At 41.5% G+C, this 19,533-nt stretch overlaps 1 protein-coding gene across 1 annotated transcript in view; it reads left to right on the forward strand.

Moving 5' to 3' along the window:
* LOC132865721 (zinc finger protein 585B-like) overlaps window positions 1–19,533 on the forward strand; it is a 67,034-nt gene that overhangs the window by 18,713 nt on the left and 28,788 nt on the right. Inside the window, exons 3-7 of the mRNA XM_060898251.1 lie at window positions 6,019–6,139; window positions 6,227–6,343; window positions 8,193–8,464; window positions 9,878–9,945; window positions 11,730–11,920. Coding sequence (XP_060754234.1) covers window positions 6,019–6,139; window positions 6,227–6,343; window positions 8,193–8,464; window positions 9,878–9,945; window positions 11,730–11,920 — 769 coding nt within the window. The remainder of the gene's footprint in view (window positions 1–6,018; window positions 6,140–6,226; window positions 6,344–8,192; window positions 8,465–9,877; window positions 9,946–11,729; window positions 11,921–19,533) is intronic.

The following is a 19,533-nucleotide window of genomic DNA, read 5'->3' on the forward strand; positions in this document are numbered from 1 at the left end:
GCTCCAGAGAGAAGTGGCAGCCAAAACGTACACAGCATGCTCTCAACAGGAAACCTTCATAAGAAGGCATGTTTACACTTGGGAAGAGACCGGCTGCAAAACCCACATCGTACCCTGTTTGTTCATTTCGTATACCTGCTTATTTAAAATTTTCTGAACACATGCACTAAAACTGTTAACTACGGAAGCCGAGAGAGGCCCTTCATATAATCTTTTTTTTTTTTTTTTTTTTTTTTTTTTTTATTCACCTTGTTATCCCGAGATAACGACATAATTAATTCAGGATCTCGAGAAAACAGCACAACTAATTCGAGATCTCGAGAAAACAAAACAATTATTCCGTGATCTCGAGAAAACAAAATTATTTCATGATCTTGAGTAAACAGCTGAGAAATGGTTCATTCAGGTGCGCCAAGAGACTTGTGATATGCTGACTTTGGGGCTATTTCTCATTCTGTACAGACGCAACTTTGGTCATTAGAATGTCTGGAATAATCGATCACCTAATAAGGCAATATTTTGATCAGGGGTTGACACAGGGAGAGATTGCATTAAGCCTTTTAATAAGGGATAATTTCAAAATTAGTCCGCGGCACCTCCGCAGAAGACTGGCCCGGCTTCGTCTCTACCGACGGAGATACAGTGATCCAGCTGAGATCATGAAATTTTGTTTTCTCGAGATCTCGAATTAGTTCTGTTGCTTTCTCGAGATCTTGAATTAATTATGTTGTTATCTCGGGATAACAAGGTGAATAAAAAATTATATGAAGGGCCTCTCGCGGCTTCTGTAGTTAACTATATTGGGGCTCGACGTTAAATTTTTTTTTTAATTCAGTCGGACAAGCAGCAGGATTTTTTTTTTTTTTCCCCCCTCTTGTCCTGACCATAACCACCTTATTCCTATGTATTTACTAGTTCAATGAAAGTGGTTAACCAAGTTTATCAAAAAGCAGGTTCATTATCATTATGCTGCTTTAATTTATAATTTTTCAATGAAACTCAAACTTTTAATCGGAACAATTAACAAAAACTATCCAAAGCCTCATTATGGTGCGTGTGTTAGAACCCATTACCTGATCTGCAGTTTTAAGTCCGACTCACCCAAATTCAAAGCTTCTGGAGAAAATAAAGTTAAATCTTGATTAAGCCAGTAAAACGTGAAGTATAAATTAATTTAAAGCAATGAAACCGAAAGAAAACGAGTTGGACATAAGGGTGACAATCACGTTGTGAATGAAAACCAACGATGAGTGAGTTCAGCACTGTTGTAAAATTCCCGCCAAATATTTTACGATAATGTGTTAACGTGTACCATACAGAGGAAAAATACAGTGAATGTCCGAATGAAATGAAGATTCGCCACATTTACTGAGGTATTTGATCACCGTTTCTCTGATTTTTATGAAGTCTAATAATCTATAATTAGATATTACGCTGTGGTTATTTTTACACACGCTTGCTGTACTTGGCTTCTCCAGAATTTTGTAAGCAATAACCATGGGTGGGTCACTGAGGGGATTGAACTGGTTTTGTTGGAACTTTATTGATGTAACTCTTCAAGAATAATTACGATAATTATTTTAAACAAATATTTCGTATCTCGTTGGACAGGCAGATGCGGATTCGACTTGTCCCAGACAGTTGGACTACTGTTAATGACGAGCCCTGTATATTATATTGAAAATGTTTGAAACATTGAGCGGTGTCACAGGAAAAGGCTAGTTTAATCACGCTACCTACCCAACACCATGGCAACCTTGATAGCTACATTATTTCAGAACGAACAACATCCACCTACTTGCTGAAAAGTTCGGAATAGCCGCATGTCCAAAATAATGAATTAGCAGCTCAACTCACCAGTGATGGGTGGGCAATATTAGTCATATGTGTGAGTGTATCTCCAGTTAATATAATGTTCTTTCTGGACACATCTCATCTCATTATCTCTAGCCGCTTTATCCTGTTCTACAGGGTCGCAGGCAAGCTGGAGCCTATCCCAGCTGACTACGGGCGAAAGGCGGGGTACACCCTGGACAAGTCGCCAGGTCATCACAGGGCTGACACATATACCCTGTCCACACTAGGGATTTTGTACAGATACGATACTACTTTCGTACTGCAACACCTGTCCACACTAGCAACTACAACCCCAATTCCAAAAAAGTTGGGACAAAGTACAAATTGTAAATAAAAACGGAATGCAATGATGTGGAAGTTTCAAAATTCCATATTTTATTCAAAATAGAACATAGATGACATATCAAATGTTTAAACTGAGAAAATGTATCATTTAAAGAGAAAAATTAGGTAATTTTAAATTTCATGACAACACCACATCTCAAAAAAGTTGGGACAAGGCCATGTTTACCACTGTGAGACATCCCCTTTTCTCTTTACAACAGTCTGTAAACGTCTGGGGACTGAGGAGACAAGTTGCTCAAGTTCAGGGATAGGAATGTTAACCCATTCTTGTCTAATGTAGGATTCTAGTTGCTCAACTGTCTTGGGTCTTTTTTGTTGTATATTCCATTTTATAATGCGCCAAATGTTTTCTATGGGTGAAAGATCTGGACTGCAGGCTGGCCAGTTCAGTACCCGGACCCTTCTTCTACGCAGCCATGATGCTGTAATTGATGCAGTATGTGGTTTGGCATTGTCATGCTGGAAAATGCAAGGTCTTCCCTGAAAGAGACGTCATCTGGATGGGAGCATATGTTGCTCTAGAACCTGGATATACCTTTCAGCATTGATGGTGTCTTTCCAGATGTGTAAGCTGCCCATGCCACGCGCACTAATGCAACCCCATACCATCAGAGATGCAGGCTTCTGAACTGCGCGCTGATAACAACTCGGGTCGTCCTTCTCCTCTTTAGTCCGAATGACACGGCGTCCCTGATTTCCATAAAGAACTTCAAATTTTGATTCGTCTGACCACAGAACAGTTTTCCACTTTGCCACAGTCCATTTTAAATGAGCCTTGGCCCAGAGAAGACGTCTGCGCTTCTGGATCATGTTTAGATACGGCTTCTTCTTTGAACTATAGAGTTTTAGCTGGCAACGGCGGATGGCACGGTGAATTGTGTTCACAGATAATGTTCTCTGGAAATATTCCTGAGCCCATTTTGTGATTTCCAATACAGAAGCATGCCTGTATGTGATGCAGTGCTGTCTAAGGGCCCGAAGATCACGGGCACCCAGTATGGTTTTCCGGCCTTGACCCTTACGCACAGAGATTCTTCCAGATTCTCTGAATCTTTTGATGATATTATGCACTGTAGATGATATGTTCAAACTCTCTTTGCAATTTTACACTGTTGAACTCCTTTCTGATATTGCTCCACTATTTGTCGGTGCAGAATTAGGGGGATTGGTGATCCTCTTCCCATCTTTACTTCTGAGAGCCGCTGCCACTCCAAGATGCTCTTTTTATACCCAGTCATGTTAATGACCTATTGCCAGTTGACCTAATGAGTTGCAATTTCAGGCTTTCGTCTAAACCGGGGAACAGGGGCGCTGCGCCCTCTTACCGAAATGCCGATTGAACCCCAAGCCACACTTGGGCCATGCACTTGTATGCTACTGCACAACATGCAATCTCTCAAAACGATCGTTTCTCTGTGAAAACATCCCAGCAACACCACGTGACAATGTGTCTGATCATCAAATACGTTATAATTACTCCAAAAATATTCCAATCATAGTAGATACACTGCCAGACGGTGCAAAAACAATCCGAATTGGCGTTTTCCAGACTGAGGCGCCATGTTTGTTTACTTGTCGCGGCTGCTCTCGCAAGATTTGTCATGGGTTACATATAAGGTCAGCTGACTTGTAGAGCGAGACTGAATGACCTTTCACCCACCGGCGCGGGAGCTTTTGACAGAAGTAGTTCGCGAGTTGTTTTTGTTGACACTTGGGCATTTAAAGATGTCATCCTGCGGCACGAAACGGAAGAAAGCCAAAGACTGTCCGGGGCAGAAGATTACTTCTTTCTTTTTCAATGTTGACAGACAATTTGTTACAATTTCCCTCTCAGATAGCCTCAGAATGTCCCATTGTAGCCTCAATTTTTCAAAGGCTTTGCACAGCGGAGAGGGGGGGGGACAACCGGCACCATCCCCCCCCCCCCCCGTGCTTCGCTCCCTCGCCATGGTGAGCGCCCTCATACTAAATTTTTTTAGAAAAAAACCCTGAATTTGGTCCTCCAGCTGTTCCTTTTTTGTGCCTTTAACTTTTCCAGCCTCTTATTGCCCCTGTCCCAACTTTTTTGAGATGTGTTGCTGTCATGAAATTTCAAATGAGCCAATATTTGGCACGGAATTTCAAAATGTCTCACTTTCGACATTTGATATGTTGTCTATGTTCTATTGTGAATACAATATCAGTTTTTGAGATTTGTAAATTATTGCATTCCGGTTTTATTTACAATTTGCACTTTGTCCCAACTTTTTTGGAATTGGGGTTGTATACCAGTACTGTAGTGGTGTAACTCTATCGGTATGAAACCCACAAATGTATGGGTTTCGTACCGATACTGTAGCGCTTCGCTGTAGTGTGGACAGATGAAGCGGTTCTGTAGCAATACAAATATAATGCGCATGCGCAATGAACCATTCCTACTTCTTCCGGGTTATTCATACAATACAATACGCACGTGCTTTCCACGATTCGTTTTCTTTGTTTCTTTCTCAACTGCCTCGTGTGTTTTATACGATTCGACTGAATAAATGACCACAAGAAATAGACTGTACATTGACAACAAAAAGCGCACACGTCGTTTCATCCGCCATGTTCTCGGAAGGAAGTTACTTGGTAACCACGGAAACATTTCGCGCACGTGCGTTTCAACTACCGTGAAAGAAAACTGCAAACATTTCTCGCTAGTGTGGACAGATGCACTAAACTGTACCGGTATACTTTGTATCGATACAGTTATACCACTATCGTACCGGCGTATGTGTGTGTATATATATATGTATGTGTGAACACGGCTATAGACACAGACAACCATTCACACCTATGGCCAATTTAGAGTCACCAGTTAACCTAACCTGCATGTCTTTGGACTGTGGGGGAAACCGGAGCACCCGGAGGAAACCCACGCGGACACGGGGAGAACATGCAAACTCCGCACAGAAAGGCCCTCGCCGGACACGGGGCTCGAACCCAGACCTTCTTGCTGTGAGGCGACAGCGCTAACCACTACACCACCGTGCCGCCCCTCTTTCTGGACACATCCGTATTAATAAATATCCAGCTGAAACTGAAAGCTCTCTGGATAGAATTTAGTAATGGAGAATTTGAGAATGTATCTGTATTTATCTGATCATTTCTTACCCCTGTACTTTGGGATTAGGGGACGGGTCTACCAAAGGACTGACTGACTGACTCTCATCTCTACTGTGTAGACTCGAGCAGCAGAAAGTCCCTACTTTCGTTTCTGTAGAATGGGAGGCACTGGAGCCATGCCGTCGATGAAATGGACTGGCTGGGGAGGGTGTAGGGCTGAAAATGCATGCATGAAACATCTTCAGGAATACGATGATAGAAGTACTTTTTAACAAACCTTTACCAATTGTGTATAGAAATCATAAATGCTGAAGCATGAAGAAGAGAGCTGTGATCAATATGTTACTCAATAGGGGTTTTTTTTTTTTTTTGGTCCAGCAGTCCAAATCTCCAGAGCACTTCACGCTTCTGCAGCACTTGATTCACAACCCAAAACACGCACCATGTTTGAGTTGGCTTCAATTCAGGACTGAATTGCTTTCTTGCTACAACTGAACCACACTGAAGGAGGATGTTTTGGTCCTTGCCTGATTCTGATCGCGGCGTTCTCACCTGCAGACGAAACGCACCAGTGTTCAAGTCAAATGAACTAAACACTGCATGCTCATGATATAACAAGGCAGATGGTCACTCAAGAATCCTGGTTTCCTGACGTGCACTTAAAGAAGGCTTTAATTTGACCTTTTTTTAATTTTATTTAAATTTGCTAAATCTTCTTCCGGCCCTCAGGTTGACGATGTGCAGACATTTACATGTACGAGCGGAGAGACCTCAAACTCTGAAGGACGTGTCTACCCTGTGGATGAACAGAACGAGTTTCTTGACGACGAGTTTGGATCCGATGAGTCCGGTTGGTGCACAAACACACGGCCTTTGTAAACATCTGGATGAAATTCTGTCGGGGTATGTGTGACGTGTGTGTCTCTCTCTCTCTCAGGGCACTGTTTGAAGGAAGAGTCTCTGGAGTTGAACAGCGACGATCAAGGAAATGACCTCAACAGACTGAATATCATCTGCATTAAGGAGGAAGATCCTGAAGATGACGACTACCTCTGTAAGACAGCAGGGCACATCGGCGTCCACTCAGACATGCCTTAGTGTGCTATATGAACCTTGTATACTACAAGATAAACTATTTAAGACAAGACACTACAGGAAGTATTTTAAAGCAGTGAGAAAATATTCTTGGTGTGTATTTTTGCAAACAAGGTTTTGGTTTAAATGTATGGTTCATGTGAGGAGAAAAATCTAATCTTTGGATGATGGGATTTGCAGATGTTTCTGTAACGTTGTTTGTTCATTGCTTAATAAAATGCCATGCTGTTTTTATAGAATTTTTTTTTTTAAATCATTTTTCAACTTCATGAAGGATTTCTGTCTGAAATGACCTAATACAAATCCAATGGTCATCATCTGGATAACTTCCTCTGTAATATCCTGTATTACTTTTTTTTTTTTTTTTTTTTCCTCTGGGAACCGGGGTTTTTGGTTCTGTATAGAAAAAAAGCTTGTATTGTGAGAATGTGATTATGTATTAGCACTCCAGTAGGTGTGGGTTGTCAGTTTTGTAAAGGAAAGAGACACGTATTACAATGTCATGCATTGAACTGTATAACAGGACACAAGTATTTTTAATCAATTTTTTTTAAACTACTACAGTGTGCTATGAAAGATACGGATGCCCTTTATCAAAAAATCTGAAAAGATTGAGGTGGCAAAAAGTTATTTTTCATCTCTGTAGTGTCTTGCCTTAAAGGAACAGTCCACCGTACTTCCATAATGAAATATGCTCTTATCTGAATTGAGACGAGCTGCTCCGTACCTCTCCGAGCTTTGCGCGACCTCCCAGTCAGTCAGACGCGCTGTCACTCCTATTAGCAATGTAGCTAGGCTCAGCATGGCCAATGGTATTTTTTGGGGCTGTAGTTAGATGCGACCAAACTCGTCCACGTTTTTCCTGTTTACATAGGTTTATATGACCAGTGATATGAAACAAGTTCAGTTACACAAATTGAAACGTAGCGATTTTCTATGCTATGGAAAGTCCGCACTATAATGACAGGCGTACTAACACCTTCTGCGCGCTTCGGCAGCACATTGATACGGAGCTCAGATATCAATGCGCTGCCGAAGCGCGCAGAAGGTGTTAGTACGCCTGTCGTTATAGTGCGGACTTTCCATAGCATAGAAAATCGCTACGTTTCAATTTGTGTAACTGAACTTGTTTCATATCACTGGTCATATAAACCTATGTAAACAGGAAAAACGTGGACGAGTTTGGTCGCATCTAACTACAGCCCCAAAAAATACCATTGGCCATGCTGAGCCTAGCTACATTGCTAATAGGAGTGACAGCGCGTCTGACTGACTGGGAGGTCGCGCAAAGCTCGGAGAGGTACGGAGCAGCTCGTCTCAATTCAGATAAGAGCATATTTCGTTATGGAAGTACGGTGGACTGTTCCTTTAAACATTATTACATGACATGATCAATGTCTTGAGGATGGGTAATTTGATATCTATCTAAATGTGTTATGTTACTTGAACATAGCTAAGTGACTGATGAGCTACAGCCTTGCTGATAAACCACTGGAGCATGGATCAGTGATGAACGCACGCACACAGTCTAATTAAACATGGATAATGAACTGAAGTAATACTGAAACAAAACACACAAGCTGATGCCTACATGAACACAAAAACTATTTGATCACATGCTCATGAACTGCACTAGCAAAGATAAACTACTGAAACATGGATAAATCTGAAATAACAAACGTCCTGAATAGATAAGTAAGGTAATTTAACACAAATATCATAATTGAGCTGAACACAGGCATGCAAATACAGTTGAAGTCCACAAATATGTTTATTTCTTTTTCATTTGTTGTATTTTTTCCTTCCAGACTGCGAGGTTTGTAAATGCTATTTCGTCAACAAGTGCGAGGTTCATGGTCCGGCTGTGTTCATCCCTGACACTCCTGTTCCCATGGGGGTCGCTGACCGTGCCAGACGAACACTTCCACCAGGACTAGAAATTCGGGCGTCTGATGTTCCCGATGCAGGCCTCGGAGTGTTTAATAAAGGAGAGACAGTTCCAGTTGGAGCACACTTTGGGCCCTACCAGGGAGATCCGGTAGACCGAGAGGAAGCAATGAACAGTGGTTATTCCTGGGTGGTGAGTTATATAATCACAGAATTACAAATATCATGAATTGATTTTAAATATTGAAAATACCTTAATTCAAACTAAGCAAAGGTGAATCATGAGGACATCTTCATAATGACTGGTAAAAAGATAATTGCACATACGCTAAACAGCCATAACATTAAAAGCTCTGACATTGATTATCTCGTTATGATGGCACCTGTCAAGGGGTGGGATATATTATGCCTCTTTTCCACCAAAGCAGTTCCAGGGCTGGTTCGGGGCCAGTGCTTAGTTTGGAACTGGGTTTTCTGTTTCCACTGACAAAGAACTGGCTCTGGGGCCAGAAAAACTGGTTCCAGGCTAGCACCAACTCTCTGCTGGGCCAGAGGAAAGAACCGCTTATGTCAGCGGAGGGGCGGCGGAGTTAATAAGACCAACAACAATAAGACCGCGAAAGATCGCCATTTTTAAGCGACGAGAAGGAGCAGCTGTACAAACGCGAAGTCAGCCATTATTATTGTTGTTGCTGCTGCTGCTGCTTCCGTGTTGTTTTTGCTTCGATATTTGCGCCAAGGTTTATGCAAACGTAGCGACGTAACGGACGTATACAGCGACGTAATGACGTGGCTTCCCTTAGCACCGTGAGCTATGGAAAAGCAAACTGGTTCTCAGCTGGCTCGCAAGTTGAACGAGTTGTGAACCAGCACCAGCACTGGCCCTGGAACTGATTTGGTGGAAAAGGGGTATTAGACAGCAAGAGAATGATCAGTTCTTGAAATTGATGTGTTGGAAGCAGGAAAAATGGGCAACTGTAAAGATCTGAGCAACTTTGACTGGTGAACTGGCAACAGGGTCATGGGTGCCGAAGGTTAGCCCATATGGTCCAGTCCTACAGAAGAGCTACTGTAGTACAAACTGCTGAAAAAGTCAATGCTGGTTAAAACAGAAAGGTGTCAGCATGAACTTTTTCAGCAGTTTGTACTATAGTAGCTCTTCTGTGGGATTGGACCATATGGGTTAGCCTTCGGCACCCATGACCCTATCGCCAGTTCACCAGTTGTCCTACTTTGGATCACTTTTGGCAGGTATTATCCACTGCATACCAGGAACACCCCACAAGATGTGCTATTTTGCAGATTCTCAGACCCAGTCATCTAAACATCACAATTTGGCCCTTGTCAAAGTCGCTCAGGTCCTTACAGTTGCCCATTTTTCCCGCTTCCAACACATCAACTTCAAGAACTGACTGTTCTCTTGCTGCCTAATATATCCCACCGCTTGACAGGTGCCACTGTAATGAGAATCAATGTTATTCGCGTCACCTGTTTGTAGTTTTAATGTTGTGGCTGATTGATGTAGTACTTTTCCTTTAATGTCAGCTTTCATTTTAAAACACGTGTGCATTTCTGTATAGAATGTAACACTGCAATATTTTTGCAGATTTACAAGGACAGGCAGCGTGAGGAATACATAGATGCTACGAATGAGATGCATGCTAACTGGATGAGGTGAGGAATACACATCTGATGGCTGTTGAATCATTTAGAGTTACTGATTTAAGGGTTGTTTTACAATCAGGGTACGCAAGCTAAAAATCACATTTAACGCTTATTATCTTCAATATCAAAAGGCTTGACTAGATAAACTTGGTTGTTTATTGTAGCCCTGTGATAGCTCTATTTACCATGCAAAAAAAATTTGGTGATAACGTTATTTTTGGTGAATGTATGGCAATATATGTCATATTTAGCAAAATTACTCGTGCCATTTAGAAAAAGTGCTTTTTTGACCACAGGTAGCTCCAAAAGGGATGCGCTTAAATCATTCTTTATACCATAAAACACATATTTGGTTCCATATCATTGGAAACATAGTTAAGTTTTAATGTTGAATGCCAGTAAGTTCTTGTTTTTGTTTAGCACAAATCATCATTTTTATTTTTCCTTTCTTAAGTTATGAACAAGCACAGCTTTTGTAATTCTGCATCAAGTTTACACACATGGGTCAGAACCGACCCGCATGCATTTACTACAGCGTTTGGTGGGAACTGTGAATTGTGCTTGTGTCAGACATTTCACAGCTCAGCACAGCGCCCTTTGCCCATCTAATACATGGAAGGAATGTTTTTCAATTGTTCTAACATTACCTTAGAAAAAAATTGATTATGTTTAGGTTCCCTTGAGAGTGAGTAGATTATTTGTCAGAAAGTTACAAGTAATTACTATTAGCTACCGAGCTGTTGACATATTCTACTTTAGTTAGCTAATTTTACTGTAGTTGGCTTAGCTAACCACATAGTTAATAAATAAATAACTGGCCCCATTCACTGCTAAAGTAATTACTTGAAACAAATTATTATTATAGTATTAAGACATTTAATTTTAAATCACACTTGGATGACCCATGTGTAGTAATATAAAAAGTCTTTTTGTTCATAAAGTAGGAAAGAAAAAAATAAATTAATGATTTGTGGTAATTAAAAACAAGATATTTAAAGAATACTTGGAATATTCGATCATAAAATAAATTGATTTCAAAAGATAGAGCAAAGAAAAACTCAGTCAGCATGAAATAACCTGGAAAATGAATGCGGGTCATTTTTGACCCATGTTGTGCATTAGAAGGGGTGTGCATATGTTTTGCATCAAAGGGTTAATGTTCTGTTTTGTTAACTGCAGATCAATTTGTTTCCTCACTGTTTGTTTACAGCAGTACCCTACTATTAAAATATCGAGAAGGCAGCTAATGTTCTGTTTTGTAAACTGAAGATGCACTTATTTATTTAAAAAAATGCTTTGAACTTAACCTAGAGTGTGCTTCTTTTTTTACTGTACGTATTTGTTCCGCGGTAGTGGTCTTATTTTTTATACTCAGTGGTCTTAAAATGGTCTTAAAAAGTATTATTTTTGCTGGTCAGAAACGTGTAGAGACCCTGGTAGTGGATTCTGAATTGTCAAAAAAAAAACGTCCTCTCCGAGAATCACTTCATTTGTTTCTCCCATCTTATAGCAGATTACACAAAACTACCATACACACGTGTCAAAAAATGACCTGAAATCTGTTCTTTAACTTGTCCTTCGCTTAAAAACTGGTACAAGAACCAGTTTGAATCAGTTTGAATTTTGGACCTCTGTGACACAAACTTTGTACCCTGATTGTAAAACAACCCTTAATTAATTTGGTTGAAAAAGCTTGTGCCACTAACGTTACCCGTCACGTGCTTTCTGTAACTCTGTGTCTTGCATTTCTCTCTCTTTTTCTTCTTGCGTTGTCTCCATTTCTCATTTTTCAGGTATGTGAATTGTGCTTGTACTGATGTAGATCAGAATCTCATGGCGTTTCAGTACCAAGGAGGGATTTTCTACCGTTGCTGCCGACCCATCAAACCAGGACAGGAGCTTCTAGTAGGCTATGAAGAGGAATATGCCAAAGACTTCAGTCCTGCGTTTGAATACCTCTGGAACAAAAAGTGTTCCACAAATGGTTGTGTACCAATATTTTAATTTCATTATGCTTGTTTAAACCATGATTTAAAAAAAACAAAAAGCATACTTGATACATATTACATATGCTTTATGCTCCTGCAGACAGATTAAGGTAATAAGACTTGACCAGGTACTAAGACTTGTGATGTAGGGAATAATTCAAATGCATTTTGTACGTGCAAAGCATTGATTCTCTTTTTACAGGCATGCATATTATATTAGCAATTTTCATTGATCGTGTCCATTCTGGGGCAACTCACTTGCTTAAAATTCTCCACTTACTAATATTCTGAGTTGCTCTACTGCCAACTATCCAAGTAGAACTTTGTCATTAGTTAATCCAGGGTCGTCCCTTGTTGATAGGACCACAAGCTAATTATTATTTGGTTAGAACTAGTAGTACTAGCAAACTGTATTGACAAATTAGACCCATTCAAAGCTGCTATTCTTGAGCTAGTGGCAGCTCTTCAGGACTTAAACCAACACTGCTTGCTATCCCTGGGGTGAAGGTAACTTCTCCTTCATGTTGTTAAGCTAGAGTTGATTTCCCCCTTGGCCTTTGTTACCGCTTGATCAGGGACCTTGAGAGTATTGGGGACATGGCTTTATATGTACCCCATTCACACTCTCACTGAAAACTTTATTTATCACTATGTTGTAATGGTGTTGTGTAGGAATGGGAGCAAAGTGGTAAAGTCGAAATGGTGATCTATTTCCTGACGACCTAGTAACATTAACGGTAATTTTTTGCCACAGCTCCAGTGGGAATTGGTAGCATTGGATTAATGTGTTGTGACTAGTCGTGACATCACTGGCGGTGACTATGTGTTTCCCACATCCCTGAAATATACTTGTGTTGGCAGCTGGTGGAAAGGACTGGCATTACCCGCTGGCATAGAAACGGTCTACTGCATGTGATTTCGGATCCTGTTGCACTCTTCTCCGCTTGCGCTGATCAGAATCTGCTCCACTTGTGTGGATTGGAATCTGCTCTGCTTGATTTCAGCTTTGGACTTACAAAGAAGGAAGAGAAACACAATTCACTTTTAAACGCATCTGTGATTTCTGATAAAGCAAAAAAATTCCTATACAAAAATCGAATGACCAAATGTACACGGACCGTTAATGCCCTTTTTAATAATTGGTTAAATAGGCTAGAAAAAAGCGCTATAAGGCTGCTGGGCCATAGAAGGTTCACGCTGCACGCTACATGCGTGTAAAGAAAAGTGGACAAACGTAGCATGACTTGCTCTGGGCCATAGAACGGCGTTCACGTTGCACGCTGCACACTTCACGCGTGAAGCGTGAAATGAACATGCACACTTTTTTCTAGGCGTGAAGACGGAAATTCCAGTCAATGCATGCGGTCACCGCCGCGCCAGCCAATCAGAACGGGTCTAGGGAGATAACGCTATGCTTTCAGGGGAAAACTTCAGAAAAAATATAATTGAATGGTATAATTGAAAAATAGTTCTTCATCGGGATTGTCAAGCAGATTATAGAATGTTCGGTGAAATTCACCACGGGTTTCTCTCAGAAGGAAGTGTTCTCGGCTCCAAATTCTGTTCCTTTTTCTCTTCCTCTGTCTCAGTAAAAGCAGAATGAGGCAATCGTCGTCATCCGAAGAGTCCATATTGTTGGTTACTCGGTCAAAGTAGAACAGACGCAACACGTGAAAATCCAAGCATGAAGTTTAATGGCCCAGGGTCCGGTTCTTCACGTGAACGTGCAGCGTGAACCTTCTATGGCCCAGCAGCCTTACAAAGCAGAATGTGCTCACTGGACTCCAGCCCTCCATGTTGTCCTAGTAATGTTGACAAGAACACGAAGCCTGCATAGCTTTGCGTTCATGTGGTTGACTATTTGACCAATCATTTCAGCACAAGACATTTCCTTTTAGCGATGCAGTTCACTATGCTCATTATTATCTATCTGTTGCTTGCAAACCATTCTCGTTCTGTGAAAATTCCTCTCAAAGACTCTTAAACATCTGAATAGGCTGTAGAGTTAAGTGTATTAGATACTGTAGCTCTATTCCAATTTTTCCTAAGTACAAGGGGTGGTGTTTTAATACCTGTATACCTTATTGTGAACGTGCCCATGCACACATGTCGAGACCTTTAACGCAAAGTTATGTGGTGACCATATGAGAAGTTAAAATGCGATCAATAATGGCTGGTATTCTTTTTAATTATTTTTGCCTTCGTACAGGTCATACAGCTTAAAAGTAAGTCAAACGGCTTAAAAGTACAGTCAGAGCTTTAGGTGAACCTGTCCTCTAAAGCTGGCGATAGTTCTCAGGTCCGCAGGTTAATGGATTAATCTACACTGCAGTTATTTTGCAGTTATGGTTGGGGGTGGCGTTCACTGGTGTACTGGTCCCTTGGGGTACCATGACGTGTGAGAAGGCCATGAGCTTGGTGGAGTGGGTTTTTCTTCAAAATTACAAGAGTATAACACTGAGTCAGGAGTGTTGTGGGATGAATTTGTTCACTAACTTGCATAAATGGGCTTAATGGGTAGCCTTTCATCTTCCTGCAGCAACACTGAGCGAGGTTAGCCTTGTGTCTCTCAGCAAAGCCTTCTGGGCAACATCTGGGGCTTCAAACATGAGTAGTAGTTGCTGTGTGGGTGTTTTTTTCCCCCCTTTAATCAATAGTAATCAGTAATAACCTATGTCTTCAAGAGATCACCACTGGTAAACAAAGTTTGGGATTAAGCCAACTGATGCCCCTTTTCCACCAAAGCAGTTCCAGGGCTGGTTCGGGGCCAGTGCTTAGTTTGGAACCGGGTTTTCTGTTTCCACTGACAAAGAACTGGCTCTGGGGCCAGAAAAACCGGTTCCAGGCTAGCACCAGCTCTCTGCTTGGCCAGAGGAAAGAACCACTTACGTCAGCGGGGGGGCGGAGTTGTTAAGACCAACAACAATAACAAGACCGCGAAAGATCGCCATTTTTAAGCGACGAGAAGCAGCAGCTGTACAAACACGAAGTCATCCATTATTATTATTATTGTTGTTGCTGCTGCTGCTGCTGCTGCTGCTACTTCTTCCGTGGTGTTTTTGCTTCAATATTCGCGCCAAGGTTTATACAAACGTAGTGACGTATACAGCGACGTAATGACGTGGCTTCCCTTAGCACCGCAAGCTATGGAAAAGCAAACTGGTTCTCAGCTGGCTCGCAAGTTGAACGAGTTGTGAACCAGCACCAGCACTGGCCCCGAACCAGCCCTGGAACTGATCTGGTGGAAAAGGGTACAGAGAGGTTTCCAGATTCAGGCTCTGGTTCACTCAGCGATTTGTCCTTTCATAGCAGTCTACTCTATACTAAAGTAACAAGCTTTTTTCTGAAATTTGTTGAGTGGTAATTCTTGGATAAGTGGTCTTGTTTTGCTGAATGAGTTCCAGAATTGCAGAACCCACTGTTGACTGTGTTGTACACTTTGATAATCTCAGAGAGGCACATCTGCCTCTTCAGAAGTGTCAGAAGTTTCATGCCTAGTCGTCTTTGCACGATTGGCGATAGTATCAGGAATCGCAGATAGATTCCAGCTATTATGATTGCTATCAAGTTGGGTGATTTAAATGCGTGAGGTGGAATATGTAGTGCCTGCAGTTTTAAGATCAACAAAAAAATCAAGTAAGTTGTATTCCAGAATGTTTTTTCCTTTTTGCCTATTTTGTAATCTTGTACAGATCTTCTTATTCTATCCACATTCACTGGATATGAGCAATCACGTGCTCTGATTGGCTACTCTACTACTAGGCTGGCAGCTCATATACTGTGAGTAGAGAAAAACAAAATGGTGGAGTGTTACTGAACCAACCAAGGACAAAATAAAAACTCTACTCAAAAACAAAACACCCCAAAAAAAAAAAAAAACAAGCAAAATATGGAATGATAGTATTTGATGGTAAGAAAGTTTTGGGTTTTTTTTGTTTTTCCCAATAATAATTATTATTATTATAGCATTTTTCACAAATTGCTACTGTCATTTCGTCAGTTTGTTTACATTCTAAGCAGAAATTATTTTGTCAGACGTTTTGTGTAAAGTTTTTATTTCTCGAATTTGCAAAAAATAAAAACGCTCTGTTTCCAGTGAATGTGGATATAATAAGAGTTTCACTTAATCTCATCGTACATGGCTTTTAGCCAACTTGGTGCTACACGCCTCGTTGGCTATCAGCTCATGTATGACTCGATTTCATGGGAATAACTGTTAAATAGTCCGCTGTCTGACTTTGGAGCAGAACAATGAAAACATCTTTCTTTGATGCATCGTAGCTTCCCTTGTATATTGAGGTATTTCACCTGACGTCACAGGGTCACGTGACGCCCCGGTGTCCGCCATTTTGGACGGCAAGCTAGCTAATATCAACATTATAGTACCTAGTATGTTGCTGTAGCAACGTTTACGTTCAGTCATTTGGATGACTGTTAAAACCTTTCAGTCTCAAGTTTTTCCTTTACTGTATTTACTAGTTTACTGAGCCAGCCAGCCCCGGAGCGCTAGCTAGCGCCGGCCAGCCCCGGAGCGCTAGCTAGCGCCGGCCAGCCCCGGAGCGCTAGCTAGCACCGGCCAGCCCCGGAGCGCTAGCTAGCGCCGACCAGCCCCGGAGCGCTAGCTAGCGCCGGCCAGCCCCGGAGCGCGCTCAGTAAACTAGTAAATACAGTAAAGGAAAAACTTATAACGGGCCATGTCTCAACAGACTAAGAAGTTATTTCAATGACATTTAATAACATTTTGTTTATCCTGAGGACCGGAAGTAAATGAAAATGTGAACAAATCTTAGCTGTCAGTGAACAATCCTGGTGGAAGCAGGTAAACGTCGTTCTCTAAGCCTGCTAACCTCAATTTTTGCAACTACCTCTCCCTCTGCTCGCCCTGTAAATGCCCTACGTCGCTGGATAGTGAAGGTGTTTTCTGCATCTCGCTCCTTTTTCTTTTATGTTTTTCGTTTGTCGCCTTCCTCGCATTCAAACTGATTCGAGCCGTGCCGTCCAAAATGGCAGCATCACATGACTTGGTCACGTGAGTGAAATACCTCAATACTGTCAAACAGATAAAGCTGCAAACGTGCTGCCTCTCAAAACATGAATGGAGATTTAAATTAAGAAAATATGAACATGTTGTTAATAAGGGTGACTTTGCTATACAAAAATTCAATAATTATTTCCGCTACTGTTCACCACAAAGTACATGCACGCATACTTGATATAATTTCATTCAAATTTTATAATATTAGTTCCAGCTAATTAATTGTTACCTTTATTTATTGTCCTTGCTTCAGTTTTGAAAGCATTCCTAAACTTTTTAATAGGTAATTAAGCCCCAAAAATTTGACTAAATGGTCAGGCTCATGATTACATGTACAGCCATCAGTCTGCTTATTAAGGGTCACAATAGGACGATGGCATATTCTACATGGTCTCAAAGGCCTAGTGCTTAGAATGTGCAGTGATACCAAAAGAGAGCTCAGCATCTCTTTTAAGGCAGATGGATGGCTTAGCAGCAGATATGGCGCAGCTGAAATCTGTCATGTTGGAGTCAAATCCTCACACATGGAGCGCTCACAACCGATGACAGAATTTTTTCCAACAGGGGCCTGACACTCCTCCTGTTCCAGATCTGAAAAAGATCTGTGTCTGCAGCTGAAAGGGTCTCGAGTCCAATGAGAAATCTTCTGCTGAGTAGCAGTAGTCTTCAGCGTCTCCAGCAACATCCAGGAGATAATACGAATTAGCCTTTACCAGCTTGTAGGCTAAGCATAAAGGCTCTAGACAGGCCATAATGGCCAACCTCAAAGTGGGCGATGACATGTATTGTTTGGTGGAGAACTGTGGTTCTCCAGCCATCAAAAAGGAGACGGATGCCCTGGTGTTAGAAGTGGCGCCGCTAAAATCCGTGATTTTAGAACAGAAGCCAAGTTCAGCAAGAGCCTGTGCCTCTTGGTGGAGTGCTTAATATAGCAGGAGCCAGTTCTCTCTCCCACTCCTCATCCTTTCATAATGTACACAGATTCAGTTCTTAGTGCTTACAAACCATGCTACAGGAGTCATGCTTGGGCAATCAAGGTATAGCATTTCTGGAGACTGTGGGTGGACACCCAAAATGTGTCCGTCATCTTGGCATTGACTAGGCCAAAAAAAATTAATACTTTGTTTAGGGTTTCATGCTGTTTTGAGTTTGGCTCGGTAGGTAGGGATTTTTTTTTTTGAGAGATGATAAAATAGGGTCGGGTTTTAGAATTTTTTTTTTTTTTACACCCATCGAGATTTCCTGGCAGCCAATTCATAGTATTCCCAACTCATAGTGTAGTATTCATAGTAATAGACCACCTTACCTGGCAACTTTTTTGCTGGGCAGAGAATAATTGGCACGATGGGATGTAGCTTTCATCATGATATCAAATGCATTGGTTCGTGCTATCTTGTTTTGGGGTTCAGCAGCTGCTTCAGAATCATTTTGTATACATTTCAACTTCAAAACTTTTAGATTCTTGAAAACACCGAACACATTTTTGAGTGGCTGTCTGTACATTTGGTCAGTGTTATCCAAAGTTGTCCATGGCCTTTTAGCTGATTCTGGCATCAATATCTCCAGATTTGTTGTTGACAAACATGCAAAGTCAGATTCAATATCTTCAAATGTTTTACGGGTATCCAAAACATGAAATATGTTCAGTCCTCCTCCGTGTTTGCAAGAATCTTGTAAAATATTGACAACAACATTCTCGGCATCCATCATGGCGTCCATCTTCTCGCGCTAGCAACAGCAACTTCCCGTCCTGTATGTAACGTGGACGCTGATTGGTTGGTGCACTGGAACAGCCTCAATATGGCGCTGGCGATATTCCGGTCTAACTTTGGTGAAATGTTTGATAAGCATTTCATTTTTGTCAATGTGTATATGTTTTAGAAAATCTGATAAAATAGTTAGATTTGCCAGCTAATTTCAATGGGTCGGTCGGGAAACCCGAAACAAAGGGTTTTTTTTTTTTTTGGCCCTATGGCAGAACTTTATTATTAAGATCTCATCTCATTATCTCTAGCCGCTTTATCCTGTTCTACAGGGTCACAGGCAAGCTGGAGCCTATCCCAGCTGACTACGGGTGAAAGGCGGGGTACACCCTGGACAAGTCGCCAGGTCATCACAGGGCTGACACATAGGCTACGTTTACACTAGACCGTATCTGTCTCGTTTTCTTCGCGGATGCACTGTCCGTTTACATTAACCCCCCTGAAAAAGCGGGGAAACGGGAATCCGCCAGCGTCCACGTATTCAATCCAGATCGTGTCAGCTCCGGTGCTGTGTAAACATTGAGAATACGCGAATACGCTGTGCTGAGCTCTAGCTGGCGTCTCATTGGACAACGTCACTGTGACATCCACCTTCCTGATTCGCTGGCGTTGGTCATGTGACGCGACTGCTGAAAAACGGCGCAGACTTCCGCCTTGTATCACCTTTCATTAAAGAGTATAAAAGTATGAAAATACTGCAAATACTGATGCAAATACTGCCCATTGTGTAGTTATGATTGTCTTTAGGCTTGCCATCCTTCCACTTGCAAGTAATAAGTGATATGCGCTGGGATCTCACACACAGCGGCTC

This window comes from Neoarius graeffei, chromosome 18 (assembly GCF_027579695.1).
Source record: "Neoarius graeffei isolate fNeoGra1 chromosome 18, fNeoGra1.pri, whole genome shotgun sequence".
Taxonomy (NCBI): domain Eukaryota; kingdom Metazoa; phylum Chordata; class Actinopteri; order Siluriformes; family Ariidae; genus Neoarius; species Neoarius graeffei.